Here is a 21226-nt window from a genome sequence, read left to right as displayed (position 1 = left end):
CACAACAGAAGCGAATGACTTGGGCCCTGACCGAAGAACTTTCCAGCCTAATGGAGGTGACAGGTCATACAATGCTAGTATCTCCCAGGTTAAAGAGTTAGATAATCATTACAGATAATAAAACAAATTATAAGCAGCAGGAAGAAAGAAAAGGGGATGTGGATATTAGTTCATAAGCGAATCAACACGAATGATAGAAATACAAGTGGGCATTCCACTTCTCCCAAAATATCAGGTGGAGAGAAGAGAAGTCCATGAGCTTTAGAATTTGGCCTGAGGATGGTTTAGGAAGAGTCTGGTCAGAGGCAGGGGGCTGGACTAAATTACCTCTAGGGTTTTTCCTTTAATTAAAACGCTTAGTTCACAAGTCTCCCTGGCTCTCCACTCTGTTCCGTCCTGGTCCTCCCCGGTCCCCCATTTTCTGCAGCTTCAAAGTGGACTGTTGCCTGAGATTCCCTACAATAAGTCAGGGAGATGGGACTGAAAGCATCCAGCCACTCCACAGAGAGTGTCCAGTACAGCGCTCTGCATGCAGTAGTTGACCAGGATTGGTTTCATGCCATCTGACGGGAGGATCCCACAACTCTAGCCAAATCTGGGATCTTTGGAACCATAGGAGCCGGGTCTGGGATAGAGAATGAGCTGGGGCAGTCCCCGGCAGCCACTTCGCCCAAGATGTCATGGAGAAGCAGCTCTATCCCCATTGACTCCAGTTCAGCCCATGGAGTCTCAGAGTCTTCTACTCTCGGCCTGAAGCAAATGCTCCCAGGGTCAGGCTCTGGTTCCAGGACCTGGAACTCCTGTTTTATGAAGCTGGAAAGGGGCATAGAAGGGCTCAGAGGAGGTTCCCTTCTTCTCAGGAAGAAGGTTCTCCGACTGGCTGGCAGTGTCCCGGACTCCCACCACAGCCCCTGCCCAGCCCAAGCAGGGGAATGCAGTAGCCTCTGGCCTGGGCACCCACCGAATGGAGCCCCAGAAACCTCCCTCCCTCCATCCCTCATCTGAATAAAGGGCTCGTTGTCTTTCTCTTTCCTTCTGGCCCCAGATTTCCCACTGTTGGCAGATCCCCTAGGTCTTGCCCAGCCTCCTGAGACGGCCCTGGCCCAAGGGACTCTGTCCTAAGTGGGGACAACAAGTGGAGCCAGAGAACAGAGGGCGACTTCCCACATGTGGCCTGAGAAAGCCAAGGGGGGTGTGGGGAGGAATCCTGCCCTGGGATGTGGCTGCAGTGGGTTTGGGCTCAGGTACCTCAAAAACCCAGCTCCCTCAGGCCAGGGCAGGGGTCACCTCCCCTCCGGCTCAGCCTGCTCGAACTCCGGAGGGAGTGGTGAAGGCTAGGGTATGGGATTGGGTGGGATTGGGTGGGCAGCAGCTTGGTTCTCCGGCTCCCACAGACGGCCAAACTCACTCTTTGCCCCATCTACATGTGCTGTGGGGGTGTCCAGAGGAGTGCAGCTCTGGGTGAGCCCTGGCCCTCAGGCTTCATCTAAGAGTGATCTAAGGGGACGGGACTGAGACCTGCTCTCTGTTAGTTGAGCGATGATGGAAAGATCAGAACCCTGCCAAACCGGGGGCCACTCTGTCTTCACCCAGGTGCTCCCACCCCTCCAGCCCTCTCCACTCCTCACCGGACCACCAGGCCCAGGCAAGCTGCCCCCTCCCTGGCTCTTCTGAGCCTCTCAAACAAAACCAGACCAAGAACAGGGTGTTGGTCTTGAGCGTTTATTGGAGTTGAAAACCCTTTCTGAGCAAGCGCAGGCCACAAGCACATCACAATCAATTGGCTACACACGAGGATTTCGTCATGGTCGTTGTCACACTAACAACAGCAGGAGGTGGGCACCTAGAGGGGTGGGCTTGCCTGTTACAGAGACCATCTGTGATATGCCACGAAACCCAGGCCACAAAATAGCGATGACAGCCTTCCGACCTGCCCCGGGGGGTAGGGCGGGGCAGGGGGTTGCCAGGGAGCGACACGCGGGGCGCAGGCCAGCAGCACAGATGCAGAGCCAGATGAGCGGCACAGCGATGGCAGCAGAACGGGCAGTCGCGGAAGCACACAGGTGGCAAGAGTGGCAAAAGCAGCGAGAGGGACGAGCTGAGGATGAGGGCTGTGGCGAGCAGAGCACTGAGCCAAAGGCTGAAATCTCCAGCCTAGCGATGCCCCGGGGCCTCGAGCCCAGGTTACCGGTGGTCTCCTCCGGTCTGGGCCGTGGCACTAACGGCCTCGCCTGGGGTGCTCAGCTCAGAGCCCCCTGCCCGGGCCACTGGATGGACCCCGGGAGGTTCCATGGGCGGCGGTAGGACTGGGGTGAGAGATAGCCGTTCCTATGCAGGAAATAGGAGCTTGCGGTCCAGAAGCAATGGGGCCCCTCCTGGCCTTCCTTGCCCCTGTTATGTTAACTGTCCAAGAGCCACGGTGGGCTGCCAGTGGCCAGCACACAGGCTCGCTGGGCCCCAGACCCAGAAGGGTCAGTGGAGACACTGATGAGAGTATGAAGTTTCCTGAGATCTTGGAAACAAGCCCCAGAGGTGCCTGAGGAGGAGGAGGAGAGGAGCCCTTAACTGTTCACCTGCTGATGGCCAGGAAGAGGTAGCGGAGTTGCTTTCATTGCTTGAAAGGACAGGCAAAAAGCTGAGATTTGTACTCTAAGGACGGTGTTGTGAACGAGACTAGGGGAAGGTGGGCACAGCGGTGCCTGACCGGTAAATCGCATTCCAGACTCATAATGCCACAGTGTGATTTTTCTGGGGTCACACAGGGTGTTCCTCCTGGAGGGACCCCTGCTCCACCCCGCATCCCCTCTGCTCTGAGGGACCACCTCCTCCAGCTCAGCCTCTCACCCACCCCACAAGCCCATCTGGGCTAGTTGAGACCATACACCTCGAACATGGCTAAACTCAGAACTGACACCACTGGAACATCACGACACCTACACCTGAAGCTCAGGGCTCCTCCCAGCACAAGCCACAAAGACACATGACACAGTCCACTGAACTCTGTATTTCCCCACCCCGGCACCCCAGGCCGCCGCTCCGCTTCCAGCGACGTCAAGGTCACTGCGTCCTTCCCTGCGTTCCGGGAGGGGCCCTCACCTGGCAGGGGACTCAGGGAGGAGAAAGCAAACATCACCACATGCCCTGCTACCACTTCCTATCTCGCCCCTTTTCCCTCCTTTGGCCCCTCGCCAGCCCAAACCGCAAGGACAATCTCTGCAGAGCCTGAGTGCGCTAGCGGACATGGGTCTTAAACTACAGTTAAACATCCATCGGAACCAGGGCAGACACCACAGCACCCCACGGCTGCTTCCTGAGCTCTCGGAGATCCCAAGGTGCCGTCGGACCACCGTCTCTCGGTGGCAGTGGCCCAGGTGGTCCGCATGTGCCCAGGCCCAGCACTGACAGAGAAGTTGTCTACACAAACACGAGCAAAATGACAGCTAGGGAACGTTCCACAGAGCTATCTACAGTGAGGCAAAACCAGTCAAATCCCATAGCCTCACGCTCATGGTGAAGCCTAACGGTCACCTAGCCAGGCCTGGCGGGCCGGAGGATGGCAGCGGCAGGACACACCTTCCTGGGAGTTCTGGCGGTGGCCTGGGGAAACTCCAACAGGGGCTCCGGGTGGCTCGGCCCTGCCAGGCCCCGGGTCACACCTCCCCCAGGCCTAGCAAGATATTCCCCTTTGCCAGCTCCGTGTCCGCTCCCTGCTGCCCTGTCATCGAGCCCCCTGGGATCAGACGAACAGGGCGGGAGGAACAGAGTCCCACACCTCGGAAAGGAAGCGGATCCTGACCCAGTGTCGTGGGAGAGAAAACCCCAAAGTGAAGGCAACGAAAGCAAACAGGCGCCTGACCCAAGCAGGACACAAGCAAGGGAAGCCTCTAATCCATTTTGTGGCCTTTCCATCAGAGAGACAGAGATAGAGAGAAAGAGAGAGAGGGGGAGAGAGAGCGAGAGAGACAGAAAGAGACAGAGAGACAGAGACAGTGGGGGAAAGGAGAGGGCAGGGCAATTTACTCTTTCGCCTCGGCCAGTTTATTGTTCATCTCTTTACTTTTCTCGCTGGCGCCGTCCGCGGCCTTCTTCTTGGCGGCCCGGCCCGACGCGGGTTTGTCTTTGACCCTCCGAACGGGTTTATGGCTTGTGGAGGTCTTTTTTGGTTTGGACGTCTGGGCGCTGGACTTCTCCACCTGCACGTATGGACAGACAGACAGACCCCGTAGCCGCGGGGACACACGGGAGAGGGGAAACAGAGCCGGCTTTAGCAGGAAGGCAGCGGGACACTCCCTTGGCTCCTGAATGGGCACTCCCGGAAACCCTTTCCGGTTCTCTGGGACGGAACCATCAGCCCCAGCCAAACTGGGATGCAAACCGAAACATCCCAAGGCTCCCTGGTCCACCCCGCTGGTGGCTTCTTTTGAGCCTGGGCTGGACTTCAGGGTCTCACATGCTTGGAGCCCCTGGGCTGGGTCTCTGCCCTCAACTCCATCTCTGCTCCACAGCAGAGTGGACGAGACCACAGCCCCAAAGACCTCCTCATCCTCCTCGGAAGCAGGGTCAGCTGGGGGGCAGATCCGACTCTCCAGGAGCTCAGCTCTGACTGTCTGAGCAGACTGGGATCCACATTGCCCCCCATTCCCCGGCCCCCCCCTCCCCAGGAGCTCCCCAGCTCCAGGGAAGAAGGAGCCCTCTCCCCAGACACACTGAGCCAATGGGAATCAAGGCCTCCAGTGCACCGGAATGGCCCTCATTGACCTGGCCAGGTGGGCAGGGGGCCATGGAGGGTCAGACAGAGTCCCGATCCCAGCCGTAGGCTAGACCACCCCTCCACCAGGCCGATGCTGGAGGTGGCCTGCATCAAGCTTGTCCCCTAAGGACTCCCCCCACCCCACCCCCCACCCTCCCAAGCGGGCCTCACCTTGGCCGGTTCCTTGTAGGGCTCGCTGTACAAGCTGCGTATCCTCCTGCGGTCAATGCCCTTGCTGCCAGCTGGGGTCGGTTGGTTGGGCTCCCCCTTGAATTGGGCGCTGTAGCTGGTTTCGTGGACCATCTTGTCATCCGGGGGCTGGTACTGAGGTTTGGCCTTTATGGGCTTCACCGGCTTGATGTCAGTCCATGGCCGGAATTCGTTCCTGTGGGCAGAGCAGAACCAGGCGTGAGACCCACATGGCGGCATTTGCTCGTCCCCTTGGTCCCTTGGGAGTAAGGCCCTGCCCCCAACCCCCTCCAATCTGATTCTCACAAGAGGATGGGGAGGGCTAGGAGCCCAAGAGCAAGGTGGCATCGCTGACCCTGCCTTCAGGTGTCAAGCCTGCCCTAGGCCACTTCTCCCCACCCTGCCTGGTTCTGAGTCTGCTCGGGGCTGCCCCCACCTCCACAGTGCTAAAACAAGCAATACAGCTCTTGCCTCAGATCAGCCTCTTCCTAGGGCCCGGTCCCATTCCCCCAGGTGGCACGGATGGCCCAAGCTGGCAATTTCGCTGTACAGACCAGGAACTTTGGCTGGTGGGCCCCGATCATCCCTGGAAGAAGGTCCCAGCTGGCTTCTTCCCCAGCTGCCCCATCCGCTGGACCAGGAAACTTGTGTGGGGTGGCCTGGGAGCTGAGAGGGGATGGCAGGAAGACGCGGCTGCCCATTCTGCTTGAGGTTCTCAGCAGGGCCTCCATGGACCTTCTGTGTGACCCTGGGCTAGTCATTTAACCTCTCTGTGCCTCAGCTCCCTCATTTGCAAAATGGGAATTCAATACCTGTTCTCCCTCCTACTTGGGACCTGATTATCTTGTATCTACCCCAGCACTTAGTACAGTGCTTGACACAAAATCAGGCTCCAGGCCTTCAGTTGGGCCTGGAACTGTAATGTTGTCCCATCTTCTCTCCTTCTGTACATCACACAGATTCCCTGAGCAGGTCCTCTTGTGGCATCAGTTAAGAACCAGATTCAAAGTCTAATGGGAAGACAAGATCAGGAACAATGAAATTCTGGATCACAGGCAGTCTCCTAGCTTTGAAGCTCTGCTCCCCTTAACACAGGTAGACTGGGTGGGATAGGAGAAGAATGAGCAGCAGCAGGAGACCTAAACAGTTGCTGGATGGAGAACTGAAATTTGGAGTCCGAGAGCAAGGAGGGCAGAGGAAGCATTGTAAGGATGTGGTAAAACAAAGCCTCAGATGACACTGTACCACAGCTGAACATGGGATTCAATTGCTGGGGTCAGACCAGCATGGCCACTGCTATCGAGAAAGGAGTGACTCTTCTTGTGTAAAAGTTTCGTAAAGGACAAAGAGACAAGGAGACAAAAGAGGAAACAGCACCAGGCACTGCAAGCATTAAGCATGACAACATGAGGGACTGCCTGCTCAATGTGGCCTGCACTGGCCTCCTCAGACACATATGCACCTCAGCCCCATCCCAGGGCTTCTCTGGGCTGGGAGAACCGGCCACGGCGGAGCTGCAAGCTGGGCAGCTTGTTATCCCTGAATCGGGAAGGGGCAGAAACGCCCTTCTCGCCTAGAAACAAATAGACCTGCAACCTCAACAGCCTGTGGTGGGTGGCCTGTTCTGGGGCTTTGACTAGGGCTGCCCTGACTGTCTGGCCCCATCCCCCATTAACCCTGACCTCAAAAGCCCCACCTCCCAGAGACCAGGCTAGTGAAGCAGTGGGCTTAGAGGGGATGTGGAGGGTGATTGGAGGAGCCACCCATGTACAACTGCTCCACACTTCAGAGAGAGTCCAGATGGGAAGGTGGCACTCTTGACTCCGCACAGAAATCCATGAGGACTCTACTGAACTGCTCTCTTTCTGTTTGGGGATGGAAGCAATGAGCAAGGGCCTTTTAGCCAAACCCACGGTTCTTCCTCTACCGTTTGTGTCTTTGCCTCATCCCCTGAGGCAGTTTAAGTGGAAGGAGATTCTCGGGAAGATTGACATCTTAAATGGCCACTAGGCTGAGCTCGAAGAAATGAATTCAGCAGATCTGACAGGCCCCGGTGGAAGCAGTGAAGGCATAAAGGTCAAAGTTCACTGTCAAGAAAAGTTTGGACAGCTCCATGAGTGAACATCCACGCTGGGTCACTGGGGGAAAGTCAAGGAAGATGGATGGTCCGTGCTGGGTCACTGGAGGAGAGTCGGGGGTTTGGAAACCATGAAGTGGGTGTCCAGGAGGGCACCCAGCACATAGTTCCTCTTGGCACCTGGTGCCCTGTTGAGAGCAGAGTTCTGGGCTAGCCGGTCCGGAAGCAGACCGAGGATGGCATGGCTGGGAAAACAGCCAGTCTCCAATCTCGATAGCTGAGGAACATCGTTGTTACAGTTTGGAAACAGCCTCCACCCATCTGGCAGCTCTTTCATCCCATCATCTCTAGAGCTCTAGACCGTAATCATCAATCTCAACCTCCAGGCACCTGAGCCTTCTGGGACCCTCTGACCTTGGCTCACCCTACTTCTCTCAGCTGCCCAACAGGCTTTTCACGGGCTCTGCCTCCAAACCCCTCCTTCTCAATCCCAGGGGCTCCCCTGTAGGCTTTCCCAAGTAGGGGTGTCCTGGTCTGCACACCATGAGTGGCCAAAAGCATCCCTAGGGAAGCGGCCCTGTGCAATTCCCAGGGAGTCCTATGTGGTCAGAGTTGCCCGCAGAAGCTCTCGGGGTGCCATTGTGAGTCTGCCACTGCCGCCGCTGATGCCCCATTGGTGGGATGCTGCATTCGCAGGGAACGTGTCCACAGTTTGCGTGCACACACACGCAGCCACACACACGCATGCACACACACACACACACACACAGCTGGCAGGCTGGGTGACAACACCAAGCCACAGGCTCCAATGCCAGAATCTCTCCAAGATTTTCAACTGGATTGGAAGCTCAGCTGCCATATTCATTCATTCATTCATTCAATCGTATTTATTGAGCACTTACTGTGTGCAGAGCACTGTACTAAGCGCTTGGGAAGTACAAGTTGGCAACATATAGAGACGGTCCCTACCCAACAGCGGGTTCACAGTCTAGAAGGGGGAGACAGACAACAAAACAAAACATATTAACAAAATAAAATAAATAGAATAAATATGACACAACTCTAAGCTGTGGAGCTCCCTTCAGGCCCCTCACAATTGTGTATACACAAAAGCACAAGGTTCTGCCTACAGCTATACATTGGAAACAGGCACATGGGACACACAACTCCATGCGGTTGACTTGAGTGCTTGAGTCCTAGCTTAGAGAACCCCAGATGTTTGCTTGCCCCAGAAGACCCCAGTGACGTCTTCTGCATGTTGTTACCCCAGGATTGTCCTGGGTGGAGGCCTGGATTGTGCTGTGTGGGTGTTCTGGTGCCTAGCACATCTCGGGGATTGGGAACAGAAAACAGAAATCTAGGGTAAAAGAAACTCTGCTCTACCTTCCAAACCCATCTACTTTCCACCCCTAGGCCCACTAGCCTCCTGCTCTGCCTCCCACAGTGGACTGGAAAGGCACACTGGCAGCCTGGGCGAGCTTGATGGTGGCACTCCCTAGCCCTTTGTGTGACCTTTTTCCGGGGGGAGGGTTTGTGTACGGGGGTGTGTGGGTGCATGGAGCACTGATAACGGCAATGGCAATGTTGATTGAGATGGTTAGGAGATGGAACGGGGGGGAGTATAGGGGGAAGGAAGGAAAAAGAAGCAGTGCCACCCAGTGCTCTGGGAATCAGAAGGAGCTGTGTTCTAATCCTGCCTCTGTCAATTTATTCCTATGTGATTTCGGGCAAGTCAATTAACATTTCTGTGCCTCAGTTACCTCCTCTGGAAAAATGGGTATTAAGACTGTGAGCCCTGGGTGGAAGAGGGACTGTGTCCTACCTGATTATCTGGTACCTACTCCAGTGCTTAATACAGTGCTTGGCACATAGTAAGCACTTAACAAATACCATAGCTAACTAAATACATAAATAAGGAAAGGCGAATGGGGGAAGGGGGAGAGATGGTGGAGCGGTTTAGGGGGGAGGTGACTCCCAAGGCCCAGACCCCAAGGTTGAGGGCTCAGCCAACTGCTCCCTCCTCTCCTCTCCCCTTCTGTTCCTCCCTTTGTTCCTCTCAGCCAACTGCTCCCTTCCCTTCCCTCTAGTCCCCCCCGCCCCCTGCCCAAATGTGGCTGAGGAATTATTTATTATGGTATTTGTTAAGTGCTTACTACGTGCCAAACACTTGTTCTAAACAGGAGAGGGAGTTGGGCGAGGGGAGGGGGCCCAGATTTGGAGACTCTCCCGTCTCCTTAATGCTGTTGCTCCTAGGACTGATCCCTGGCCTGAGCCCATTCCCTGAGCTTGGACCATGGCCCTTCCAGCCCCTGCCTTAGGTGACCACCCCACCCTGCTACAACCAGAGCAGTTGCCGGACTGGGGCAAGGAGGTGGAGAGGGACAAGGCTTCACCCTATTTCCCCCATCTTCTGCATCACCTCTGCATTTGAGTCTCTACCCCTTAAATATTTTGATACTCACCATACCCCCAGACTCGTGTATATATCCTTATACTCCGTTGTTTCCTGCCTCTGTAATTTATTTTAGTGTTTGTCTCACACCACTAGATTGTCAACTCTCCCAAGCTCTTAGTTCAATAAATACCACTGATTGATTGATTGACTGATTGAGGGCCCCACGCACAAAGACCTCCAAGAATGAGGACCCCTCCGAGGGTTGGGGGCCTCCATGCTTAAGGACTCCAGGCTTGAGGACCTCATGACACAAGGACCCCCACGTTTGAATCTCGATGGCTCTGGCATGATGCTGCAGTTCGGCGGCCGCGAGAACCAGCCGACCCTAGTGTCCATCTCCCGGTGGACGGCCTCCCGTTGCCGGTCCCCACCCAGGAGTCCCGAGCTGATACAGTCGGCAGGGGCCCCCAGTCGCCCCCTGCCCCCCCGGGTTCGCCCCTGAATGCCAGGAGTCCAGCTGGAGGAGAACTTTGCCCTCCGCAGCCAACAGCGTGTCTGGGCAGATAAGGCGACAGGGGCGGGATGGGCTGAGCCTGCTGTAAGTCAGGGTTTGGCCCAGAGGCCGGGCACTTTACACCCTTTGGCAGTGCCCCGCCTCTCCCCGGGCATGGCCCCACCCTCCTTGGACAGGGCCTCTCTCCTCCCTCGGCTGTGTCCCGCCTGACTGCCCGGATCCCAACACGTAGGGGATGAAACCATCTGGATTTATTTTTAAGCTCTCCAGCGCTGCCTCCCCTGAAGCGGGCTTGGGCTCGCTCTGCCAAAGTGGGTGTGGGATTTCCCCAGAGGGGTTTCTGAGCATTCCCCTCAACGAGCTCGCCCGCCCCCAGACATTACATTCTGGCACAGCTACTATATCTCCTTTGTCCCTGCAGCTAATCTCCTAAGGGAGTGAGCCCATGTTGGGCAGCCAGAGCCCAGCTCACCTTACCTCCAGGGGCCCTGGGGCACCTCCTGGGGTGTGTGGGCAACCTCCCAAAGGTAAGGGACAGCCAGAACAACCAGCGCCCAAGAGAATGGAGCTTTCCCCGCTCGAGGCAGCTCCTACACTCCCACCCCCAGCCCTCACCCCCTGCTAAACTCTGCTAATGCCAAACAGCCATCCAGTCCTCTCAACTGATCGATTGATCAGTTAATCAATCCATCAATCAATCAACCAGTTGTACAGATTGAGCACCTACTTTCATTCATTCATTCAATCATATTCATTGAGCGCTTACTGTGGGCAGAGCACTGTACTAAGCGCTTGGGAGAGTACAATACAACAATAAGCAGGCATGTTTCCTGCCCACAACAAGCTTAGAATCCAGAGGCGGGGAGATATTTCTGCTTCTTGGGAGAGTAAAGTAGAGGGGGTAGAAATAATCCCTTGCCCTCAAGGAGCTTACAGTCTAGTAGGGGAGACAGAGACTGAAATACATTAGAAGTAGGAGGAAGTAGAGAACGAAGATCTGTAACCAGATGCAAGCAGGGTTGTGAGTACTTTAGTACTTTGGTGGCCTGGAAACTGAGGATACAAGGTGGGGAGATTAGTCATCAGACCGGGAAGGCCTCCTGAGGGAGATGTGATTTCAGGAGGATTGGAGAGGTGGGGAAAGCAGGGGTCAGCCGGTTGTGAAGGGGGAAGGATTAGGGACGGCAGAAGCCCATCCCTAAACAGAAGGGGGTAGGGTCTAGGAGGGCGCCCACCACCCAGTTCCTCCCAGTGTTCTAGGCTGGTCCGGCCATGAGGCTGACCCATGGTGGGCTGGCTTATAGTCTGAATGGTCAATCCCCAAAGCCACCCTCACCCAGAGGTCCCGGACCTGCAGCTGGCACCCTCTGACCCAGCCAAAGAAGCCATGGAAGAAATTGGGTGGCTGGATAAATCTGCTCCCCCACACCCCCAAAGACAACCCAAAGGCCGAGGATTCCTTTCTCAGAGGCCTGCTTCCACCCTCATGGGCCTCCAGGATGGAGAACTCCCATTTGTCACCCCTTCCTGTCCCTGCTGACATCACCAGGGCCTCAGAATGGAACTTAGGCAACTGGGCCAGTTCAATCCTCTCTATCTTACCAGTGACCCCTTACCCACTCCCTCCCTCTGTCCTGGAACTCTCTCTCCATCTTCAAAGTCATCCTAAAATTACAACGCCTGCAAAGAGGCCTTTCCCAATCAAGTCCTAATTTCCCCTACTCCCTCTCCCTTTTATGCAGCCTATGTATGCACTTGGATCTGTATCCCTTAAGCACTTCGACATTCACCCCTCCCTCAGCCCCAGAGCCCTTAAGTGCATATCCTTTATCCTGACATTTTCCCTATCTGTAATTTAATACAGATTTTAATGTAATTTATTAAATTTCAGCATCTGTCTCCTCCTCTACACTGTAAGCTCCTTGTGTGCAGGGATCATGCACAGTATTCTGCACACAGTAAGCACTTAATAAGTCCCATTGATTGACTGATTGATTAACACTTTGTCTTGGCTGAAGAAGCAGCACGGCCTAATGGATAGAGCAAGGGCCTGGGAGTTAGTAGGACCTGGGTTCTAATTGCCTGCTGTGTGACCTTGGGCAAGTCACTTCACTTCTCTGGACCTCAGTTACCTCATCCGTGAAATGGGGATTAAGACTGTGAGCCCCTTGTGGAAAATGGACAGAGTCCAATTTGATTAGCTTGTAGCTACTCCAGTGCCTGGCACATAGCAAGCACTTAACACATGCCATTAAAAAAAAAAAAAAGAAGACTGATGCTTGCCTTGGGAAGGACGCAAGAGAGTCATGGGCCATGCAGCCTGAGCTGTTGGTACCCCATCACCCCATTTCCAGATGAGGAAGGAAGACCTGCTGGTAGAGTCCACCAACTCTGTTATATTGTGCTCTCCCAAGCGCTTAGTACAGTGCTCTACACAAAGCAAAAGCTCAGTAAACATGATTGATTGATTGAATGGCTGTCCCACCCTCACTCCCCACCCCCTCCTCCTCCAACGAGGCAGTCCCCATTCCTTCCCCCTCAGCTCCTCCCCGCTCCTCTCCCCCTCCCCACTGAGCTGGGCCTCAGCTGTCCGCATCCATGCTCCTATTAGCCTTCCCTGGGGACCCCCTGCTCCCCCACCCACCCCCATTAGTGGAAAGGGAAAACTGCAGGGGGATTTTTAACCCCGTCCCTGCCAACACTGTACTTTCCCCCATCATGGATCGAGGCCTTAAATGGGGGTCCTCGCTAAGTGAAAACCCCAAATCATAGCCACCTAAAGACCCGAGTGTGTAATTGAAGGAGCCATCTCACTGCCAAAGACACATCTGGCACATTGCCAGCTGTTGCATTAGACCACCACAACCTCTGGTCCGCTTTGAGGGTGGAGGGCTGTGGCAGAACCCCGCATTCCCTCTCCCCCACCGCAGTCACCCCCATGCCCACCCCCGCCCCGACCCCCAGCGTTCTCAAGAGGGTTAGGGTCGGGTTACTCTATTTATACTAAACTGTCAGCTCCTCGAGGGTAGGGATTGTGCCTACTAACTCCATTGTTCTCTTCCAGGACCTTAGTGCGGTGCTCAGCACACAGTAGGCGCTCGGCCAGTAAACAGGATTGATGGACTCCAGGAAAATGCTAGCATCGGTATCTCGGGACAGGTGCCAAGTGGGAAGCCCAGGAGGTGAGCTGGCCCCAGATTTCGTATGGATGGTTAGGGAGGAAAACCATTGCTGATAACGCGACTGCGGAACTGAATGGCTGGCCGAGGCCCAGCTGGGCCGGAGCGGGGCCTAGAGTTGACAATTAAGGAAAGCGCAAGAAACCCGATAGGATCAAGTAGCGAGAACAATAAAAAAATCTGGCTTCTATCAGGCCAAGGAAAAGGGCTAAATCTCCCCCCAGGTCTCAGGGGTTCCTTTGGGGCAGGTCCCCCCTGAGGCTGTTGGGCGGCCTCGGGGTCCTCACGCCTGTTTCCTCCAAGAGAGCATCTGTATCATCAGTCAGTTTTCTCTCCCAGCTGCCAAAGGGAGCCGACCCTGCGGAGCACAGCAGGTTTCAAGGGATCACGAGGACCGCCAGGACGCCAGGCCTGTGGCCAAACCAGGGTTCACCCCGGGAGGTGACAGACAGGACCATGATATGGGCAGGGAAAATGTCTACCAACTCCATTACAGAGTTCTCTCCCGTGCATAGTACAGTGCTCTGTACATGATAAGTGCTCAGTAAATACCATTGATCCATTGAACGGGGCGCCCGATTCCGTGGGCCTTTCCGCAAAGGATAGGCTTCTTGCCAGGAACCACGGCCCCACGAAGACCCCTAGGCAGCCCTCCGGGCTCCTGCGGGGGGGAGGTGGGCGTCGCAGAGACGCCCCATTGCCAACCCCAGACGCATTCCGTCTGACGCCATGTCTGTGACCATACACAACATGACATAACAATCTCCTAGGGGAGGTTTCTCCCACTCGGACCCTCCCCGCTCTCCTTGTGGCTGACCCTCAGCAGAGCTCCAGTGCAGCTTGGACCTGAAATCCCAATTCTGGCCCTGCCGCCATCTTTGAGGAGGGTAGCAATGGGCCCCTCTCTGAGAGAAGCCATGGGTTGGCTTTCTTTCTTTCTTTATTAAGGGCTGGGTGGGTGCATAATGTTTGGCGAGGAGGCTCCTGCCCCTCAGCACCCTGAATCGATGGCTTATCTCGTTGACTGTTTGAAGCCGGCCTGCCCTCCGGTTGGGCTTGAGGCTGCCTGGAGGGTCACCAGGGCCCTGTTTCCGCAGCAGGGAAGCAGCGTGACCTAGTGGATAGAGCCTGGGCCTTGGAGTCAGAAGGACCTGGGTCCTAATCCCGGCTCCGCCACTTGTCTGCCGGGTGACCTTGGGCAAGTCACTTCATTTCTCTGTACCTCTGTTCCCTCACCTTTAAAATGGGGATTAAGAATGTGAGCCCCATGTGGGACTGTGGGACAGGGACTGTGTCCAGTGCGATTAGCTTGTATCTACCCCAGCGTTTAGAATAGTGCTTGACACATAGTAAGTGCTTAGCAGATGCCATCATCATCACCATCATCAGCTAAAGCGGCTGGATTCCCCAAGGGGGCATGGGGTTTCCAACCTGGCATGGGAGTGGGCGCTGGCCACACACACGGGACAGCAATGCAGATGGGGGTGGCTCCACCCCCTTTCCGCGGCTCTAGTGACTCATGGGGCACGTCTGGGGTCTCTAGAGGCCCCTCTCCAAGCCCCGCCTTCACACCCTCCACGAGCACCTGCAGGATAGTGGGCTCACTGATGAGAACTGCCCCAGGGAAAGCAGGAGTAGAGAGGGCTGGAGTGGAAGACGGGCTAGGGGGATGAGGGGGAATGGGTGCAGTTCTCAGGGGTGAGTCCACTCACCCGCATGTGCTCATGGACGGTGTGAGGGTGGGTTTTATGGATGAAGGTTTTACAAGGGCTGGAGACAAGGGGCGATCGAAGAAGCGGGGAGCCCGGTGTGGCGACTGGGAGGGTACTCCTCTGGATGGCAGAGAGACGGCAGCACTGGGGGCCTGGAAGGGGGGCGATCCTGATGGGGGGAACTGGGAAAGGAGAAAGGATTCGGCTAGACGGCCAGCGGGAGGGGATGCAGTACGGAGAAGGAGGGGCGAAGGGAAAAGAGTGAGGATGGATGAGGGAGAGAAGAGGAGGCGCTGGAGCGGAAGGAAGGCGTGGGGGAGAGAGGAAGGGCCTGGAGAGATGGGGTTGGGGGGTGGGGGATGGAGGCTGGGGGGGGTGTTGGGGTGAGGCTGGGTTATGGATGGGGGGCGGCGGAAGGGGTCCCTCCCGTCCTCCTCCCACCCCCAAAGCCCCCTCCCCGCGGCTGTACGAACCTGTAGGAACTCCCGGCCGCGCTGGCCACTTCCTCGCGGATCTGCCTGTTGAGGGCATCGACGGCCGCCCGGCCTCGGCCGCCGTCGGGGGCCTGGGCGGCGGCGGCGGCGGGGGGCGACAGCGGCGGCTCGGGCTCGGCCCCGGCCCCGGCCCCGGCCCCGGCCCCGGCCCCGGCCCCGGGCCCGGCCCCCAGCCCCTGGCCCTCGGCGCGGCGCAGCATCCAGCCAGGACCGGCCTTCCTTCGCGGGTCCCGGCCGTCCCCGGCCGAGGCCTTCCCGGCGGCGGGGCCGCCCCCGTCCGGGCCCCCCGAGCCCCCCTCCTGGGGCTCCCCGGCGGGCGGGAGCGGCTGCGGCCTCCGCTCCTGGCTCGGCGGGCGGCGGCGGCGCCGGTCCTCGGGCGGGGCCGGGGCCGGGGCCGGGGCCGGGGCCGGGGCCGGGGCCCGGGGGATCCAGGGGTGGTCTCCGCGGCGGGGCAGGGGCCAGGCCCGGAAATCCTTCTGGTACTGCGTCTCCCGCTCGAAGGGCGCGGCCGACGGCTGGTACTCGCTGCGGGGCTTGCAGCTGGGCTCGGGCCGCTGCACCTTCCAGGCTCGGTAGTCCTGGCGCATCACCGAGTCGGCCGGGCCCGCGGGGCCCGCCTTGGCCCCGCCCGCCGGCGGCTCCCGCTCGCCGCTGGGCCCCGGCCCGGGTGCCGGCCCCGGCCCCGTTGCCCTGGCAACGGCATCCAGGTCCCCCAGGCCCGGCTGCGTTTCTATGGCGACGGCGCGCGGCGGCGCGGCCTGGGGTGGCGCCGGGGGGGGGACCCGGCGGGGCCGGCGGCGGCTGCGGGGCGCCGGGGGGCTCGGTGGCCTCCGAGTACTTGGTGAAGACCAGCGGCACGGCGATGTCCGCCTTGTCCAGCTGGTTCCAGAAGCGGGCGATGCAGCAGGCCCGGGTGATGCACGGCCAGGCCATGATGCCGGCTGGCCGGAGGGATCGGACTCCCCGGATCTCCCTAATCCTCCACGCTCCTCTGGACCTCTATTCGCCCCGAAACCGGAGCCTGCTCGCCCTCCCGCCCTCAGCTCGGGCCCCTCCCAAGGCCCCGCAACCGGGGCTCGGCTCTGGAGCGAACGCAGGTGCGACCGCTCGGCTGGCCCGCACCAGCGCCGTGCGGAGGATGCGCGGCACGAAACCCCTCCGGGTGCGGGGGTCTGTCTCTCCCCCTCCCCCTCCACTCCCCCCGCTTTCCCCTTCTTTGGCCAAAGAGCAGCCCCTTCCAGGCGGACGAAACTCTAAGGCACGCTGCAGGGGCGGGGACGGCGGGGAAAAGCCCCCGGAGGGCGGGGCGGCGGGGTCCGGAGAGGGGGCCTGGCTTTCACCCCACCCGTCCGGCTCTCCTGTCGGGGATCCGGCCGGTCGGGCTGCGGCGAGGGAGCGGGCGGGACCCCCGGAGGAGGAAGACGAAGACCGGACCGGTGCCCGGAGGCGCTCATCTGCGGGGAAAGCGGAGCATCGCGGGCCAACGCTGCTGCCGCCGCTGCAGGAGAAGCGACCCCACCCACTGCCGCTGTTCAGAAAAAAAAAAAGGAGGGGGGGGGGGGAAATCAAGGCAGAAAGGATGCAGGGGGAGGGCGCTTTGCAGAGGGGCCACGTGCCTCCGTCAGCACGCAGCACCGCCCCCCGTAACCCCTTCCTGCTCCCTCTCCCGCTCCTGCGCCCCGGCCAAGTCCGGGCCCGGCAGGAAAGGGTTAAGCCTTGGGACCCCCACCCCCCTCGGTTGCAGGGCCCCTCCCCTCGCCCCTTAGCATTGACCCAAGCTTCGGGGGGGTGGGGGGACTAGAGGCGGGAGGAGAGGACCAGCAGAGGAGGGGCGAGGGGAAGAAAGGACAAGGCCAGAGCCGCTGGGCCTTTCAGAACCGTGGAGATGGACAGATCCCGCACCCTCCGGGTGCGGGAGGCTGGACGGGGCGAGGTCCCGGGGGGCTCACATCGTTCATTCAATCGTATCGATTGGGCGCTTGCTGTGTGCACAGCACTGGACTAAGCGCTTGGGACGTACAAATCGGCAACGGCTAGAGGCGGTCCCTACCCAACAACCGGCTCACAGTCTCGAAGCGGGACTCGCCCCGCCACAGTGAATTGGGTTTGGGGGTCCTGGAGGACCCCCTCCTCGCCGGCCGCACGGACGTGTCCAAAGAGGACGGACTGACCCGTGTAGCGCTAACGGTCTGTTTGGTTATCTGTCTCCCCCTTCTAGACTGTGAGCCCGTTGTTGGGCAGGGACCGTCTCTGTATGTTGCCGACTTGGACTTCCCAAGCGCTTAGTAGAGTGCTCTGCACACAGTAAGCGCTCAATAAATACGATTGAATGAATGAATAACGGTCACCGGCCGCTGTCTGCAGTCCGGAGTTGCGGGGAGGGGGAGGAGCGGGGAAAGGGGGCTGAGCTGCCGTGGGCCCGCCCTACCCCCTTTCCACCCCCTTCTCCTTCCCCTCGACCCTTCCTGGATTCACCTCCCCCGCCCCGGGAAGTGATTCTCCCTCGGGGGCTTTTTGTCTGTCTCTGTGTCTATTTTTCTGTCTCTCGCCCGTTCCCTCGGTCTCTATCTTTCCTAGGTGCCTTTGTCTCCCCTTCCTCCCTCACCACAGCCCGGAGATAATATCGATCCCGCCCCCCATTCTCGTTAAGAACCTCCGAGGAACAAATTCCCTTCGATGCGACCTCTGCGGTTTCTTTATAAGGAGGGCCGGAGCTCAAAATGGGGTTTAGCGCTGTGAAGGTGGGGGCTGGCAGGGGGGTGCCGTCTCACGGTAAATAATTTCCGTTTGTTCCCTCCCCCGCCGCAATTAGATTGTGAGTTCCTTGAGAGCGGGGAACCTGTGTCTTGCTACTCTTGGACTCTCCCAAGCTCTCAGCAGTTTTTACCACTATTCGATCCTAAGAGATGTTGTCAACTCCTTCATTTAGTACAGTCCTTGGTTCAGAATAAGCGCTTAACAAATACCACAGTTATCATTCTTAAGATGCCCCGAGAGAAGTGTTGCAGGTAGATTTTCCCCTTTTGTTTTTTATTACGGCTTTCGAATCAAGGGCTGTCTTCCCAAGAGATTGGGAACTCCTCTAGGGCAGGGACCGTGTATTGGACATCGATTGTATATTCCGAGCACCTAATAGTTGTAGCTCACAGTAGAATCCAAATTCAGCGTTCTTCATACAGGAGACCCTCAATATAGCGCTCTGCACACAGCAGGGATCCAGTACACAGCTCTGCATACCATAGGCGAGGCTGAAAGCCGGGCCCGGGGCTCCCCCGAGTGAGGCCAGGATACCCCACTATCATTTCATCAAGATTTTTGAATCCGAGATAAGTGAGGAGCGACAAGTATTAGGTGGATCGATAACAAACGGAATAGCCGATTATTGCGTGTGAATGGGGAAGGTAGGGGGATCGATCCGGGAAGACGTGCTAGAGGAAGTGACTTTTCAGAAGGACTTTGAAGGAGAGGAGGGATTGTGTCTGTCCTGAATGGGTTTCTCACTCACCAGTTTGAAGGCAGGTGACCGGGTGGCGCCCAGCGGGGAAACCTGAGGCTCTCTGATCTCAACACGGTGGACATCAACCTTGGACACCAAATCAGGCCTCCGCTGACTGTGATGGTCAGGCAGAGGTCAGCAGCCCTCCCACCCCTCCTCGCACCGGCCCCGTCGCTGTTTCCTAGCAACGGGACAGGGGGCGGGGCACCCGGCGCTAAGGAGCCGAGAGACGGGAAATTTCAGACGGTCAACGGGTGGAAAGGCCGCCAGTCTCTCTGCGAAGAGAATGTCAAAGGGGCGGCCTGGACCCCCGCATTCGGGCTTGCTGATTCTGAGCCGTCAAACCCACACAGCCCCCTGCCCCTTCCAGCGACTACTTCTCCCGGGAAGATCATCGAGACGGCTCCACACTCTCAAAACCCCTGATTCCGTCTCTCCATCCTTGACTCTCCTCCAGTGACCCAGCATGGATCACCCAACCCTCCTGACTCTCCCCTCTCCATCCCTGACTCTCCCCACTGACTCAACACGGACTATCCTACAGCCCTGACTCTCCTCTCTCCATTCCCGACTCTACCCAGTGACCCAGCACAGATGCTAGCCCATGAAACCCTTCTAGACTTGCTGATATTTCCGGCTGCACAGATTCTCCTGGGTCAATCAGGTATGCACAGGCCCCACTCACATTTCCTAACCCCCCACCCTCTTCCCCCCATCCCCCTTCTCTAGGATCCTAGGACAACCAAACCATCCAGAGATCCCACGCTGGGCCTCCAGCCCCCAGACCCAGATTCCCCAGGAAGCCCACCTGCCCAAAGTCGAGCGGTAGAGATCTTGTCTCAGAGGGTGCCAGCCCTGGCCGCGGATTGGTTTTTGTGCCCGTGGCCCAGAGTTCTAGGGATTCTCAGGGCTGGAGGAGGCCGAGGGGTCGGAGAGTCGGAAAGCCGGGGGGCCGGACTGGAATTGTTTATCCCCGAGTCACCTGGTCGCCTCTACCTCTTCCCACGCCTACCCCCTGCCCCTAAATCTCCTCTAATCTCTCCGCGGGAGTGATCCCCACCTCCCTCCGCTGGCGACAACTGGATTTGGGCTCCCTGGGATCAAACCCCCCACACTTTGCTCCGCGTTTTCGGCGCTCTTTCCCCACTCACATGCCACAGCACTTATGTATATACGTATATATCTATAATTCTATTTACTTATATTGATGCCTGTTTACTTGTTTTGATGTCTGTCTCATCACCCCACCCCCCACCCCCGCCCACCAAACCCTGCACTGTAAACCCACTGTGGGCTTGGATTGTCTCTCTTTATTGCTGTATTATACTTTCAAGCGCTTAGTACGGTGCTCTGCACACAGTAAGCGCTCAATAATTGCGATTGAATGAATGAATGAACCTCTCCACCCCGGCCTGCCGAGAGCGCGGCCATAGCCATCCGGAAATCGTCCCCAGGGGACTACAGGATCCAAAACCATCAGTCGGTCAGTCTGACGGTCACTCCCATTCCCCCCGGCCCCAGCATTGGGTAGGTGTCCACCCGGAAACACCCCTGCTCCACGGGCACACGTTGTAATTTATTTATTTATGTATATTCCTGTCTGTCTCCCCCTCTAAACAGTATGCTCCTTATGGGCAGGGAATGTGTCCGTTTATTGTTATATTATTCTCTCCCAAGGGCTTAGTACGGTGCTCTGCACACAATAAGCGCTCAATAAATACGACTGACTGACTGAGTGACAAGGGGCAAGATCCCGGGCAGCAGCTGCTCAGAGTGACCGCTTCTGGGAGGGCGGGGTTAGGGACCGGGCCCGGTTGGCTTACCGGGAAGAGTCTGGTCCAGCCCTCTGGAGCTGATATTCCCAGATCAGAACTTTCATCCTTTCTCCCGGGTTCGGTGAGGGGCCACAAGTGTTCCAAGAGTGCTGGTCCCAGATCGGGAGCATGGCCTAGTGGATAGAGCACAGGCCTGGGATTCTGAAGATCTTGGGTTCTAATCCAGGCTCCACCACTTGTCTGCTGTGTGACTTTGGGCAAGTCGCTTAACTCCTCTGGGCCTCCGTTCCCTCATCTGTAAAAGGGGATTGAGACTGTGAGCCCCATGTAGGACAGGGACGGTATCCAATCAGACTATCTTGCATCTACCCCAGCGCTTAGAACAGTGCTTGACACATAGTAAGTGCTTAACAAGTATTATTATTATTATCGCCCTCCGCGGCTAGGGGAAAGCAGATTGAGGCAGGGGGTCGGGGGGTGGGGTAATGGTATCTACTGTATACAGGGTACCGTCCTGGGCTCCTTCTGTGTGCAGGGCGTCATACTGGATGTTTATGTAGAGGAGGAAACAGGGTTAACAGAGCAGCTGCAGGGATTCAGGTTAGAGGGAATTATTCATTCATTCGTTCATTCAATCGTATTTGT

At 57.5% G+C, this 21226-nt stretch overlaps 1 protein-coding gene across 1 annotated transcript; it reads right to left on the bottom strand.

Annotated features, from left to right (window-relative positions):
* Window positions 1–1708: 1708 nt before the first annotated feature.
* Window positions 1709–16463, bottom strand: MAP6 (microtubule associated protein 6). The gene is given in 4 exon segments (XM_038761822.1): window positions 1709–4193; window positions 4922–5135; window positions 15290–16095; window positions 16097–16463. Coding segments are annotated over 4 exon segments (1344 nt in total). The 5' UTR covers window positions 16244–16463; the 3' UTR covers window positions 1709–4016.
* Between the last annotated feature and the right edge of the window lie 4763 nt (window positions 16464–21226).

This window comes from Tachyglossus aculeatus, chromosome 20 (assembly GCF_015852505.1).
Source record: "Tachyglossus aculeatus isolate mTacAcu1 chromosome 20, mTacAcu1.pri, whole genome shotgun sequence".
NCBI classification, from domain to species: Eukaryota; Metazoa; Chordata; class Mammalia; order Monotremata; family Tachyglossidae; genus Tachyglossus; species Tachyglossus aculeatus.
This window is presented reverse-complemented; position numbering and strand designations above follow the sequence as displayed.